This window comes from Nyctibius grandis, chromosome 20 (assembly GCF_013368605.1).
Source record: "Nyctibius grandis isolate bNycGra1 chromosome 20, bNycGra1.pri, whole genome shotgun sequence".
Classification (NCBI taxonomy): Eukaryota; Metazoa; Chordata; class Aves; order Nyctibiiformes; family Nyctibiidae; genus Nyctibius; species Nyctibius grandis.
In genome coordinates this window covers 4,850,289-4,865,213 of record NC_090677.1, presented here as the reverse complement: position 1 = coordinate 4,865,213, position 14,925 = coordinate 4,850,289, and the positions used below count along the sequence as shown (strand labels likewise).

Genomic DNA, 14,925 nt, shown 5'->3' with positions numbered 1-14,925 from the left:
ACCCCAAACCCTTCTTGTTTCCTTCCTTTCTTTCTTGTGTCCCCATTTCAACTGTAAGACTTAAATCTTTATTCCAGAATCTTGTCGCATTCAAAACTGTAGCCGGGCTCACTGTATAATATATAGACCTTAACTGCTGGTCAAACCTGTACATTTTCCAAGAAAATAAAATATTATTTTACAAGTTCGTATCCTATGTTAGAAGGTTTTAAAAACCGTGTGTGTTGGGCGAAGGTGAGGAGCGTAGGCTGCGTATACACACGCGGGGTGTATTTTTCACGATGCAGGAGGCATTTCCATGCGTTATTACAGAGGGTAAGTATTGGTTTGAAGGTCTAGAACCCGGCAGGTGGCTTTTGAAGCGTGGCGGCGGCGGCAGCCCCGTGAGGGGAGGAGGCGGCGGCAGCGCGGCCTGGGCCCGGTGCGCGGCGCCGCGGACGCCGGCGTAAGGGGCGGGCCGGGGCGGGCCGGGCCGGCGGCGCAGCGGCTGCATGGGCGGTGTGTGGTGCCGCGCGGCGCGGCTCGGCTTCCCCGCGGCCCGGGCGGCGGCGGTCAGCGATCGGCGGCGGCTGGGCTGGCTGAGCGGCACCGGGGCGGGCCCGTCGCTGCTTCTGCTGGCGGCGGCGGCGTTGCCCCGCGGCCCGGTCCGCCCGCCGGCCGCGCCTCACTTCCTGCGCGCCGGGGCGGGGCGCGGGGCCTGGGGCCGCCGCTGGGAGACGGGCAGCAGTGCCGCCGCCGCCGCGCACCTTCCCGGGGAGCAGCCGGCCGCCATGCCCGCCGCCGGCCCCGCCGCCGACCCCGCCGAGCCGCAGGCGCCGGCGGGTGATGAGTCCGTCCGCCGCGGCCGCCGGAGGAAGGTCAAGGTGGGAGCGGGCGGCCGCGCGCCACGTGCCGCCGCGGGGGCGGCCATTTTGCACGGCCCGGCCCCGCCGCGGGCTTGGGGGGCCCGGGGGGGGGCCCGGGCACGGGGGTTCAGGCCTTAAAGTCGAATAACGGTGAGGGAGGCGGCTCCTCCGTGTAACGGCTGCTCTCCCTCGGCAGGAGGAGAGCCAGGAGAAGAAGCTGAAGCGGCGGGAGAGGGTGAAGCGTCGCAGTAAGGCCGAGGGCGAGCAGGCGCAGCCTGAGGAGAGCGGGCTGGGCGACGGGGACCTTGAGCCCCCCGTGCCCAAGAAGGCAAAAAAAATCAAGGAGAAGAGCGACGGCTCCGAGCCTACGGTGAGACCGTCCTCCGCTGTAAGCAACGGCGTGACATCCGCGGCCGCCCGGAGCGCGTCCGGCGACGCAGCCGCTGGAGAGCAAGACAGCGAGGCGGAGGTACTAACGCTCTGCTCGCGGAGCCCTTGTCTTGCTTAATTAAAGCCCCACTGCTAATGAGTGGGCTTAATAACACGTGCTGGGTGCTGTGTGGAGCTTGGCGTGTGAGGGCTGTGGGGGCGTTAGGCTGCTGTTCCCCTTGGATTTCCAGCGCCCGGTCCTGGCCCTCGGGGAGGCCCCGGCATCACGCCCGTTTCCACCCAGGCTGGGTGGGTGAGGGAAGCGCAGCAGCACACGCACCAACACGTGGTAGCTGTCTCTCCTTCTTGTGCTTTCCTCCTCGTGGTCAATGCCAAGCCGTTTGGAGACGCTTATCCTGCAGGGGAGGAGGCTAGATAGCAGGGAGCAGTTTCCATGTGCTGGCTCGTCTTCATGTAGCGACTTGGTTTGTGTCTTGCAGCGCCAGGGTTTCTCCCTGCTGCACAGGCAGTGACCATCCCAGTAACGTGCGCTGCTTTGTGTTGTGACAGTGCTTTCTTTGCTGCCAGGCCCTTTGAAGAAGTGTTTGGTAGGGTGTCCTGTAAGGGAAGGTCATGGGTATCCTCATTAATTCCCGCTTCTGGAGTTCTGCCTGTTCAGGTTTCACCCTTAGCTTCACATGTGTGTGAGAGTGCTGGGCAGCTTGGCTTCCCCTGTATAGGGTCTTCTGTGGGTAGTTTTCTCTCTTATGTTTAAGATAGGAATGTGAATCAAGAGAGTGCTTTTGGTACAACAATGATGTTATCTGTTGGATCTTTGAAGTAGAAGATAAATTGTGAGTTTTAAGTAAGTATCTACTGGCGTGCAAGGTGAAGAAGCTGTTTGCGTGGTGTACTGAGTAGGTGTGATTTAGAGGGATATTCCTGCTTCACACAGGGAATTGTGATGCCAAATATGTTTTGCTGTGAAAAACACTCTTCTCATTATTTCAGTGGACTCCAGTTAAGATTTTTAACAGGTAGTTTTCTTTTCCTGTCTTGCCGAGCGTATGTGCACGATGCAGTAAGATCACACGGAAGGGGCAGTTGTTCCTTTGTTTGCCATGGGTCTTAAAAGGTGGTGCAGGTATATCTGAATTAGGGATGAGGTAGCAGTCGTGGTGGTTTTGAACAAGTTGTTGCAGGTAACAGGAGCAGGAAGACCTTTGACAGGAAGTGTTTACTTAAGACTGATGTAAAACCAGGATTCGCTTATAGGAATTCTGTGGTACTGAGTGGTGCAGCCTGGGTCAGTGTGTCTTGTCTTCTAATACAGGGTGGCTGGATTCGTGTTTCCTACTTTATGCTGTGATGACGCTTTTGTTTGTGAAGTACCTGCATCACAAGGGTTTTCTTTTTCTTTAAACAGAAAGGAGGTGGCTGGTAGAATTGCGGTGGTAAAGCAAATGCACAGCTTTTCTTGTGTGCCCATGTAGGGTATGTTATTTGCTCATCTCTTAGGGCTAATAGTTTTTTTTTTCTTTTTTTTTTTCTTTTATCCTGTTAGGAGCTGACAGAAGAAGCAAAAGAAGGCGCCTTCTCCAATTTTCCTCTCTCCCAAGTCACCATCGACCTTCTCAAAGGTTAGTTGATGTGGTAAAAGAAATGTCTGTAAATATTTGTTCAGAGTTGCTCTCTGTTACCCCTATAAGCAGAGACAGAAGCCAAGGGTAAATTGTCCTAAATCATGTTACGTTTATTGTGTGCTAAGAATATGCACATGAGCAGTCACTGTAGATTCAGAGAACCCACTGTTAGCAGGAACGACGATTCTGTTTTGTTGAATTTCGGGTGCCTTAAGGTGAGTTTATTCTTCCATGCTGTGGTTATTCCTAGATATACGTTCTAGAGGCAGGATTTCTCTTCTCGTCAGGATCATTTTACTTACTATGTATCTTTACTTCAATTCCCGTATCTGCTGTCTATAATATTACTTTTTAAATAAATGTGATGGTGTTTTGTGTATGAAGACTATTTGGCTCCTGTGAACAGGTTGTCTATGATTATTCTCACAGTTTTGGGCATTTTCATATCTCGATTAGGTTTGTTGAGGGAGTGATCACTGTACTCTCTCAGTTCATCCTCTGTGTTGGGAACCTGTGCGATTCTTGTTCCTCGGACAAAATTCTCTTTGTTCCTTTATGTTTTTTCTTGCTTGGAAGTTTCTCTTGGATGGGTTGTTTCACTTCCACTATGTAAAATTTCCGAAGTTTTAGAATGTTTTGAAACAAACACCCTCGCCTCCTCCTTACCTTCAAAACCAAGCTACCACAAAATCTTGGGTCGTAGCAGAAAAAATGTGTTTGTTTTTTTTTTTTTGTGTGTTGTTTTATGCCGAACATCACAAAGAAGGCTGTATTTCATTGTGGATACTCAGCTGTGTGTTGGGGGGGCATACCTTTTGATCTAGGGTAGGAATAAAAACAAAGATATGTGGTTCTCTTCGAAGTTCCGTCTCCTGTTGTGTACAGGATTTGACATGATGTGCCCTACGTATTTGGGCTAGTTATATAGGAGGGCTTCTAATTGTTTGTTCAGCTTGTGGTAGAATCAGCACCTTTTAATGAAGCCTCCTTGGATTATGTTACAGCTCGAGGTGTAAAATACTTGTTCCCTGTGCAAGTGAAGACTTTTCAGCCCATATATGATGGCAAAGACCTGATTGCTCAAGCTCGAACAGGAACCGGGAAAACCTTTTCGTTTGCTCTTCCGCTGACTGAAAAACTTCAGAGTGTCTCACAAGATGGGAGAAGAGGCCGTGCACCAAAAGTAACTTACCACTTCAGGGTTAACGCCAAGTTCTAGAGTATGGCGGTGTTCGAAAGTGATTTTGTAGTTGCTTTAGGTAGTTTTGTTTGGGATTTCTTTCTCCTTTTTTGGTGTTTGTAATACCGAACACTTCCCTCAGCTCAGGAGCAACAGTGTGACAGAGGTTTTGCAGCATTGCAGTGGTAACAGGTTTCACATTTAGGGCTCCTTTTGACCTTATTTGGGAGAATGGTCAGGGCACTGCAGTAGTGGACTTCTAGACTGCTCTCCTCAGGAAGTTAGCTGCAGCTTTGGGGTTGAATCCTCTGCCTCTTCTCAGGTAGTGGCTGAGACAGCCGGACTTGTCTCCGTTCACTGAGCTTGTTTCTCACTATAAATTCCCTGGTGATAAGTGACAGGTTTTGTTTTTTTAAGTTTCCCTCATGTCTGGAGACTCAACTTAATGGATGCAAATGGTGTTTACGTTTCTCCTTAAGTGTGAGATGGAATAGGTAACCGGATACCTGTGATCAGATACCATATTCCCGTGCAAATGAAGTGTATATACTTATCATTATACTGAAAAACTGTTATAGTCTGCAGATTTGTTGCCTGCGTCATCCTTCTATTTTATTAACTTTAAAGGCGATGTAAGTTTTAAAATCTTATTGTCTGAAAGGTTTCTAGACAAGAATTCAGCTCTTTGTTTTATTGTTTCGTTCCTGAAAGAAATGGGAGGGGGGAAGGATAGATACCGGAGGAAGGCAAGTAGGTGGAGAAGGAAGATATATGGCTAGATTGCATCATGCTATGTATCTTTTTAAGATCTTACTCCTCCAAATTGTTCAGTGACCGTTCCTGTCCTTTAATGCTGAACTGCACCTTCATTGTCCTCGATAATGTTACTGAGTGTCTATTTTATCTGGCATTAACTTAAGAAAAAGAATATTACAAGGTAACTGATATGTAGGACAGCAATGCTTTGCCTTGTTTCCTCTTGCTGGCTGTGAGGCTGTGTTGTGCAGGCTCCAGGTGGCAGGAAATACTGCTGGGATGGTGAGGAGCTCTGGGCACCTCTGCAGCAAGTGTAGAATAAGAATGGGAGCACAAGCTGTTTGACGTGAACACTTTTCTTCTAGCACCCTCTCCCAAGCGCAGCTGCATTTTTGTCTCTTTTCACTCCCTCCAGGTGCTGGTTCTTGTTCCAACCAGGGAACTGGCCACTCAGGTAGCCAAAGACTTCAAGAATCTCACCAGGAAATTGTCAGTGGCTTGTTTTTATGGAGGAACTCCGTATAAAGCACAGAGTAAGTAAACACTAAGGAATTACGACTGGTTTGGAGTTGACTTTCTTCAAATGCGTTCCATAAATAAAACTGGCTTTTTTCCCCCCTTAGAGTTTCCCTTTAGTCAGGACCCATGACATTGCTTTCAAAGGAAGCATGCAGCTTGGGTTGAATTATTTTAGTTCCAATAAATCCTTATTTGAAAGAATGGTTGTAGGTCTGCGAAGTGACTAGTCCTTTTAGTTTCTTCTTTATTGCATTTTTATGTGGACATATACTGGGATTAGACAACTGTCCAAGGAAAAGAGGGCACTGCATATGTGCGTGTGGCTCTGTCTGTCTCCAGAGGTAACTGTGGAAAAGAATTTAGCTGAAAAACTGAAGTATTTTTCTGTATTATAGCTCTGGAGGTTTCTAATGCCAGCTGATTGCTGCTTGGAAATTGGCATATCTTACGGTAACTTTGCTTGTGGTTTAGCTGGTATTCCTGACAGAAGAGCAACTTGGACCACCATTAGGCTTGCTTGTTTGTTACTTGGACTGGACACAGTGCTTTATTCAGAGATTAAAGTGAAGGACAGTAGCTTTTTGGTTCTAAAATTAGAAGTGTTACTGTGTACTGGTAACTTTTTACCTTCTTGTCTCTTAGCATTCTGACACTGTCCTTGTTTTTCTCTTTTCTTCCAGTTGATCTCCTTAAAAGCGGCATCGATATTCTAGTGGGAACTCCTGGACGGATCAAAGACCACATTCAGAACAGCAAGCTGGATCTTTCCAGCGTGAAGCATGTTGTGTTGGATGAAGTTGATCACATGTTAGACATGGGCTTTGCTGAACAAGTGGAAGAAATCTTAGGATTTGCTTATAAAAAAGGTAAATTCTGACATCAGGAGAGGAATAGCGGACAATGCGGAAAACACAGTTGTGCTACTTTGAAAACTGCTGGTGCACCCCCAGCTCGAATCCTTTGTGCGATGCTAGTATTGCACGTCAGAGAAAAGGGAAGGTAGAAGTGGAAAAGATTCAAAGCAAGGTGGCAGATGGCTGAAGGGCTGGAATGGCACCTCTGGAAGGAGGGGATTGAAAAAAGGAAAAAAAGCAATAAACCCAGCCCAAGTCCGTAAGCTCTAGTGTTCTTCATCCTGAGAGAGGTGACTAAGCGTAGGGTTAGGGCTATGGCGTGTCTGTACACTCATCATCACACAAAGTTGACAGCTAGGGAATATTTCTTCTTTCTGATATAGTGGGCATTCAGCAAAGCCACCAGGTAGCAGGTACGGAGCCGAAGGAGGTTATTTTAGTACGAAATACCTTTCTGCGTTGTACTAATGCCAAAAGTTTTGAAAAGTGACTTGATGAGTTACTGGAAGTAGAAATATCAAGAGTTACTAAAAGCAAGGTTCTCGCTTCTGGCTCTGGAAGCCACAAAAAGCTGGCTACTGGCAGAGTTTGTTCACATCTTTAACTACACTTGACTACTGTTGGAGAGAGTACGTGAGCTTCATGGATCTTAGGTTTGAACCAGTACAGCCACTGGCATTTCTACTTGACTGTTATATTTTCCCCGTTTCTGCAGAGTTGGTCTTTGTCCTGACAGCCGAAAGCACAGATAATCTTCTAAAAAAGGAAGTCTGTATAGGTTTTGGAAGAGTTGTCATAATTATTCAAGCTTAAAAGTTTTCTTCGTAACTGGAAAATAAATTGTAGGGACTAATAAGCGTTCTTTTGCAATGTGTGTTTCTTTCTGTCTGATCCTGTGGAGCTATGAAGGTAGGTTAAACTTTTTCAAGATGCTGTTTATTAAGCAGTTCTTATCTGGGGTAATCTATCTCATTATATAATTCTTCCCCCTGGTCGTAGTGTCCTGTTTAGCCTGCCTTTTTCCTTTGCACATAGCCATGCTATTCACAGCTAGTTAGTACTGAAATACCAGGCAAGGAGGGACTGAGATGAGAGTTCTTTCAGGTATGTGGGAGGACTTCAGGCACAGTCTAAACCATTTTTAGCAGATGATCTAGAAATGTGTCTTGCATTTCTTCTCAGGCAGGATAAAGGCTCCAGTTTGGTCCAGTTAAAATTAATGTAATTTTCCTTTGGTGTATAAAGGGTATTAAAAATGTTTTCATTTCTTCTGAGTTTTCTTGTAGCTGACTTAACTGCACATATAAACCTCTCAATTTGAGAGCAACTCTCTTGCTTTTTTATCAGTTCTCAAGTTTCAGAGTCTGTTGTGATCACTGAAATCAGTGGCCTTTCCTTCCAGGTTCTGAGAACAACCCCCAGACACTGCTGTTTTCTGCAACTTGTCCACGATGGGTATATGACGTAGCAAAAAAATACATGAAAGATGAATATGAACAGATTGACCTGATTGGAAAGAAGACTCAAAGGACTGCTACAACTGTGGAAGTGAGTGATTCTGCTGCAGAGCAGTGCAGGTCCTGAGAGCCTGTGGCCTGGATGAAGTGGGTTCTGCATTGACTTTACAAACGGGGGTGTGGAATGACTTTTCACATGATTGCCACACAATTTTTTTTAAGCAAAACTCTCATATGGGGGCAGTAGTTTGCAAGCTTAAAAAAAAAATTAATTCTGCATTCATTTTGTCTGTCCTGCGCTTGGCTTAGATTTAACATAAATGCTTATCGTGTTTCTTTCCCAACCAGCACTTGGCTATACAGTGTCGCTCATCTCAGAGAGCAGGAGTTCTCGGGGATATCATTCAAGTCTACAGCGGCAGCCATGGGCGGACCATTGTCTTTTGTGAGACCAAAAGGGAAGCAAATGAACTGGCTATGAATGCTTCGCTCAAACAGGTACCGGGGTCTGAGCGGAGAGCAGCAGTCACAGGGCGTTCGTTCAGGGATTGGATGCCCTGAAATAAATATGAGGTTGCAGCTATGTGGATGAAGTTGTTTCTGTGGAGTGGTTTTAAGATTTATGAAAGCTGTTTCTGAAAGTAGAGCTTTGCAGTTAAAATACTTTCTTGGCTGTCATTATGAATTTATTCCTTTGGCTTTAAAATCATGCAGGACGGGATCAATGGAAAATACACAGCTTATGCTGAATAACCAGGAGAGAGTAGTAATGGTAATAAACAGGAGCTGGTATAGTGCACATATTCCATCTCACGTTAGCTTGCTTTTTGGATGCCCGTCTCTTAATAGCATTTATTCTTTGAACAGTCAGTACTCAGGAAAATCCAGCTAATATGGTAGAACGGAATGTCTTGTCGCCATTGGAAGATAATTTAATAGTTTGTTCAGAACTCAGGTGATATATTGAGCAGGTTTGCTAAGCTTGCTTGAATTATTACCCTTTTTTTTGAGTGTGGGAAAAGGTGCTGGATTTTTTTCAGAGAAGATCCCGTTTGATACTAGTTTATGGAGAGAGAGCAGTGGTGGGAACACATGATTTACCCAGTATTTGATAAATGTCATGTACCATCCACATTAAAATCTTGCAGCAACAATTTTTGTCTGTTGGCCCTGCTGCTTTCACAGTAAATCCAATGACTTTGTTCTTGTGTCAGTACGTGATACGTTTTTCTCTTCTGCTTGTAAGTTCTGCTTTAGCATGTTAGTCGTTTGAATTCGGAGCTTGTGACTCCCCTTTCTCCTTGTCAAACACTGGGTCTGTTTCTTGCCCCGTTAGAAGTGGAGGGTGTTCAGATCCACCTGTAGGGTATGGGAATGCCTTGAAAACCTCACTTCAGCTTCTGTGGGTTTTGGGATGGCTTCCCAGGGAAGGGAGCAATGTCTCTTGCTAGCTCTTGACCAAGCACTGCTTAAGTAAAGTTGCCTCCATTTGTTCCAGTGGAAGTGAAAGCTGAAGTGAGCCCTTTTGGCATGGCAGGCTGCAAATTGTAAAGTTTGATGTTGGTATGCTACGGTAAACCTACCGTATGCGTATCATTGTCCCAGAGAAGGATCAAACCACAAAGTAGGATGCTTTATATTCCTTTGGTATCAGCTGGGTAATTATTTTCTGTTGCTCTGCGCAATATTTTGGATTTTGTAGTTAGATGTCTTTAGATACTGCAGCCTAGACCTCGCCTGTTAATGAAATGTTAATGGTTTGTTTCTGTGACAGGATGCCCAGTCATTGCACGGTGACATTCCACAGCAACAGAGAGAAGTTACATTAAAAGGCTTCAGAAATGGCGTGTTTGAAGTTCTGATTGCGACAAATGTAGCTGCCCGTGGTTTGGATATTCCTGAGGTTGACCTTGTTATACAGTGTTCACCACCAAAAGTAAGGCATTAGAGGAAACTAAAATTGTATTTTATTTTTTTGTGACAGAACTTACTGTGGGTTATTTCTCTGTTTCGCCAGCAGTCTGTTCTGATTCACAAATGAAGTGGATTTTTTGTAAATGCAGGCCTAGGATTTCCTGGTTAAGCTTTTATATTTTGAGCTTTGACTGAAGTGAAAGTGATGGTTTTCGGTTACTCTGGAAAGTCGTAAGATAGCTTTTGACATTGTTTCAGCATTTCTGAATCCCTTCTGAACGTTGTTGAGTTTCATAACAACTCTAAAATACTCCTGCTGCTTTTTTCTTTTGAAACTCCAGTGGAGCTTTTTACTGAAAAAAAAAAACCCACTTACGTCAATAGTGTTTGTTAAACCTGAGTCAGCGTACCTTGGGCAGGGTGACATCCACGAACCCAAGTGGTTTGTGTGTAGTTACAAGTTTGGGTATAGAGACGTAATGTGTCACTGCTTAGACTTCTAAATTAGAATTTGGCTTGCATTTTCTCTCTCTTACAATGTATAAATGTCAACAGTTTGAATGACGTAAGGTTTTCTCACGTTAATCTGAATTTCTGAAGGACGTTGATTCCTACATCCATCGTTCTGGACGTACGGGACGAGCTGGCCGGACTGGGATCTGCATTTGTTTATTTCAGAGGAGGGAAGAAGATCTTCTGAAGCAAGTGGAGCACAAAGCGGTGAGTTGTATCTCAGACCTCTGCTTAATGAAATTATTCAGCTCCTAAAAAGACTCTGCCACTCAGATTTTGTAACCAGATTTTGTCAGCAGGCAGACTGTGACAGGAATGCCTTTCGTTACAATCTGCATGTAGATTGCTGTAAGGTAGCTCCAGGTAACAAAGGCAGGAACTTAAAGCTTTATTGTAGCTTTAGAAATAAATTAAGTGAAGACCGTGGTGATGTTCTAAACGGTAAGTGACTAGAGATGGCAGTAATGTGCCTTAGGTAGGGTTGAGTTGTAGAGTGCTGAAAACACCTTTAACTGTAATTTGTTTTCTTGATTTCAGGGGATTACATTTAAGCGTGTAGGTGTTCCCTCTGCTACAGATGTAATTAAAGCTTCAAGTAATGATGCCAAAAAGTAAGTTTATTTGCCTACTCTTGAAAGATGTCTAGAGCTGTTACCAACAACAATGCTGTTAAGGCAAAGCTTTAAAGGGATCAGACATGTAGGTGAGCGTGTCTTTGCCTGTGTCATAGAAGTCAGCTGGTTTGCCTGTAGACACTGACCTGTTTTCATGAGATGGTATCAATAAACCCCTGTGTGCTTGTAGACCTTTTCATAGAACGTAATGTTCTCTTAAGTTCTTGCAAAAATTAACCTTGGCTTATATCATCAGAAATCAATAGCAGAACAGGGAGCTACTGTCATGTGGGGAAACTGATGTTGTCCGCTCAGGTGATACAGTAGTAGTGTGTAAAGAGCACTTTACTTAGTATAATAAGGAGTTACTGTACAGTAGTGAGAGTGTTGTAGCCCTGTCCTGTGTTTCTTTGTATTGTTTTATTCTCAAGGGTGGGTTTTTTTATTCCATGCAGTTCTGTTTACATTTGTTGCCCCATTGGTGGAAATTGCATTGATGGGGATTATTATAATTAGCGAGGATTTGACCAGTGTAAAGGAGATCATGGGCATGATGTTGGGTTCAACACATACTGAAAAATGGTGGGAGGTGCTGGTGTACCAAAAATACCATTAGAGAAGTAGCTGTTCTCAGTTTCCCAGCTTGTTTTCACTGCCTCTCCCAGAAAAAAAAAAACGATTTAATCGGCTTGTACTGAGAGCAAGAAGTGCCTTGCCCCAGCCCAGCAGTGGCATTGTAGTGGTTTGCTTCTTTTCCTTGTGAAGTAAAAGCAAGGGATTCTTGGATCTGCTGGCAACACTTTCTTGTGGATTCTTGGGCATGGCCTTAGGAATGCTGATATTTTAGAGCCTTCCCTTGATGTTTTTATCAATGCTCTTCAAATCAATGCTCTTCAAACATGCCACGTTGTACATCCTCAGTTTTGAACACGTGGTTCAAGAGGCTTGGCTTAATGAACAGGGGAGGTGGGTATTCAGCATCCTGAAGGCGATGAGTTAAATGAGTGGTAGTGAAGCACGAGCATGATAGCCAAGGCTTTTGGAGATCATTCGTTAGTCTTGAAAGTTGTCTGAAGTCTATGTCTTAAACATGAGTGCACTTCACACTGGCCTTTGCTGATCTCTTAAACTTTTGTTGTCCCCATGTAGGTTGTTGGAGGCTATTCCTTCTTCTGCAGTAGACTACTTCAGAAAATCTGCTCAAGAGCTCATAGACGAAAAAGGGGCAGTTGCTGCCTTGGCTGCAGCTCTAGCCCATATTTCTGGGGCATCTTACATAGAGCAGCGCTCCTTACTCAACTCGACTGCGGTAAATAACACTATACCTGTGTTAACAAGAATGGATAAATGGGTTGCTTGTGGCCAGTCCAGCTGTGGCATCTTCTTCTCGGGCCCTTTTAGTAGGGTTTCTGAATAGCTGTTATCCTGAATAGCTGGTTTGTTGCTTGTTCCTTAACTGAAATCAGCTCTCACTGGCACTCAGCAGGAAATCAGAGAAATTCAAAATCAGTAAATTTTCTTGTAATGGGAGTTAAAAGAATTTCTCCAGGGATGTCAGTGACAGAAGACTTTGATGCTCTAAGAGAGTTTAACTAATGACATTTTACAAGCTAATAGGTTGGTTCGTGCTGTTGTAGTTTTCCCTTCCCAGGAAGCTTTTACATTTCTGTAATACTTCAAGTAAGTCTAGCATGTGAATACCTGATTTTGAAGAGATCTTGGCAGAAGAGAAGTACAGCCCTTCCTTGTTCTGATGCGTTTAGGGAGAACGTAGCCCAGTTCATTGTGTGGTAACACGATTTTGGAAATAGCATGTGACTGGACTGTGCTTCTTGTATCAGTTTGGTTTTGGTTTTTTTTTACCCATTTTCTGGCGGTAACTTTCTGTATGTATTGAATAAATGTGTCTGCTTCTGGCTAAAATACAGAAGTGCTGTTGACCTTTATATCAATGGGCAGTCCTAGGTTAGATGGATGCCTTCAGCTTCTTAGGAGGCTTTTTGTTGCTTCACTTCCGGGAAGCTGATTTCTTAGGATTAAATACTACATTACAACAACAAGTTATTGCATAGTTCATTAGTTAGTGAGTTGCAGGCTGTCCAACCAAATGTAGTCTTGTAAACATTTTTCTCTGTCTCTTTCCTGAAGGGCTTTGTGACCATGGTGTTGAAGTGTTCAATAGAAATGCGTACCATGAGCTATGCCTGGCGAGGACTAAAAGAGCAGCTCGGTGAGGAAGTAGATGCCAAAATATCTGCAATGCGTTTCCTCAAGGGGAAGACGGTAAGATGGCCCAGCCTCGAGGAAGGAGAGGGGCTGTGTGTGTACATGTATGGCCAGTTTTTGCAGTGATTGAGGCAGGAGTTCTGAAGGACCAGGATAGAAATGTTGATACCTCACTCTATCCCTACTCAATCTCGTTTCTCAGAAAATGGTAACCTGTCACGAGGCCCCCTGAAACTGCTGTTTATGTATACACTGTTTAAAAAAAACAAAACAAAACAAAACATTGAAGCCAGTCGAGTGTTTTAAAGACACTTATTTGAATGGAGACATCGCTCCTAAATGATGATGCAGGAATTCTCTCCTAAAAAAAAAAAAGTATCAGAAATATATATATAGTGGGAGTGGTTGTTGTGACCCGTATCCTTTCTTTGTGAACTCATGCTAACACTATATACTGCTGCATTGAAAAGATAGCTGTAGTGTAGGGCAGTGACTGACTGCCTGACCTGAGCAGTACAGCATTCATCTGTCAGCCTGGCTCCTGACGTGTCTGACACTTGTCTCCTGTGCAGGTATCTTCTCAGAGAGTTCGTGGTGCCAGATGACGCCTGTCTTGCTTTTAAACAGACAGGCTGGTTGCAGGCAATGCTGCTGTCAGCACAGAGCGTTGGAGTCTGCATTTTGTTTTGAGCTTTTGTGTTTTAACTGCTTTTTTTCTTCAGCTTATAAAATCTTCCCCCAAAAGACCATGTTTTCTGCCACTCCTGGTTTCTGCACTTAGCATGTATGAGTTGCAGGTGCTGCCTATCTGGAGTGATGTGTCTCTGTTCTTGGATATACTTCTGGAAAGCAAATGCCTCTTCTTTTTTTTTTATAGGGGGTGTGCTTTGATATCCCTGTTGGCGAACTGAGTAACATACAGGTATGTTTTTGTAGCCGGAATTGGCTTTGGAACCTGGTGATTTGAAATTTGGTGATAGCCCTATATAGGATTGAATATAGGGTGGTTTGGGAGGGTAAAGTTTGTGTTTTAATAAGGATGTTGCATAGACAACACGGTCATTAAAGAGCACAGCAGAGTCATTAGAAAATACCCTGTCATTCCCCTTTCTCATTTCAGTTCTCATTGTATTACCTGATTTTATTAAACAAAATCCTGTATTCTTTGGCTGCTCTGGGTTTTGACCTCTCCAGTGTATTTGAGAGTTAACCAGTTTTCTGTTGACTTCACTCCCTCTTTTCCCTTTGTGATCGTTTATCCTTTGTCACAGGAGTGTGAGTTCTCTCCTGAGAGGGATCTGCCGACCTGTTTTGGCGAGGGTGGGATTTGTCTGGAAAAGCCTTTGCATTCAGTGTTGGTTTTAATGATAGAGGGTACCTCGGGCACACCTGCAGGCACATAAAGTCTCGTTGCATTGGTCTTGTTTCAGGAACAGTGGAGGGACACCAGGCGCTGGCAGCTGTCGGTGGCAAAAGAATTGCCTGAGCTGGAAGAGTACCCCCAGGAGGCGGGACGAGGGTTCTCCAGGTTCGGAAACGGGCGGCAAGGTGACGGCGGCTTCAAGAGAAACAACTGGTTTAAGAGTGGAAACCAGGGACGGAATTTTAACAGGTCTCGTGATTAACCTCTGGTACAGATATGGGACTGAGCTCGTTTTATGAAAAAGTAAAAGCCTGTCCGACATTCCTCTTTGTCTTTATTCCTCGATCAAGCAGGCTGTCTTTGAGGATGGCTGAAGGTCACGTTTGCTGAAATGGCTGTGTTTTTGGCAGATTTTTCGTTTTGCCCAGCTGCTGCCATTTTCCTGCCGTTAAACATCGTGGACATCTCCAGGGGTGAGCGTTTCGCTGGAAACTCGGCGCAGTGGGAGACCAGTGCTCTTCCGAACGTGTAGTTACCGCACCCTGCCTGTTCAGCAGCCCTCGCGTACAAAATCTAGGTCTAAAATAGAATTTTTCTTCAGAAAAATTTGAGCTCGAGCCCCTCAGCGCCCTTCCTTGGGAGCAGCCTACGGGTGCCGGGGCTCTGGCGGCC

General features: G+C 44.9%; 1 protein-coding gene across 1 annotated transcript; it reads left to right on the top strand.

Annotated features, from left to right (window-relative positions):
- The first annotated feature begins 482 nt into the window (after positions 1–482).
- LOC137672361 (nucleolar RNA helicase 2-like) lies at positions 483–14,574 on the top strand. The gene is made up of 15 exons (XM_068416518.1): positions 483–863; positions 1,042–1,314; positions 2,779–2,854; positions 3,862–4,040; positions 5,209–5,326; positions 5,993–6,178; positions 7,569–7,714; positions 7,972–8,121; positions 9,398–9,559; positions 10,138–10,257; positions 10,588–10,661; positions 11,814–11,973; positions 12,813–12,947; positions 13,768–13,812; positions 14,321–14,574. The coding sequence occupies exons 1-15, from the start codon at positions 492–494 to the stop codon at positions 14,513–14,515; spliced, it is 2,391 nt and encodes a 796-aa protein (XP_068272619.1). The 5' UTR covers positions 483–491; the 3' UTR covers positions 14,516–14,574.
- Positions 14,575–14,925: the final 351 nt, after the last annotated feature.

What these genes read in the sequence shown, in the direction of transcription:
- LOC137672361 (XM_068416518.1), top strand. Translation starts at nt 492, where the DNA reads ATGGGCGGTGTGTGGTGCCGCGCGGCGCGGCTCGGCTTCCCCGCGGCC. An exon ending in TCAAGTAATGATGCCAAAAA is followed by an intron (nt 10,662 to 11,813) that starts GTAAGTTTATTT and finishes GTCCCCATGTAG; the next exon opens with GTTGTTGGAGGCTATTCCTT. An exon ending in CCTTACTCAACTCGACTGCG is followed by an intron (nt 11,974 to 12,812) that starts GTAAATAACACT and finishes TCTTTCCTGAAG; the next exon opens with GGCTTTGTGACCATGGTGTT.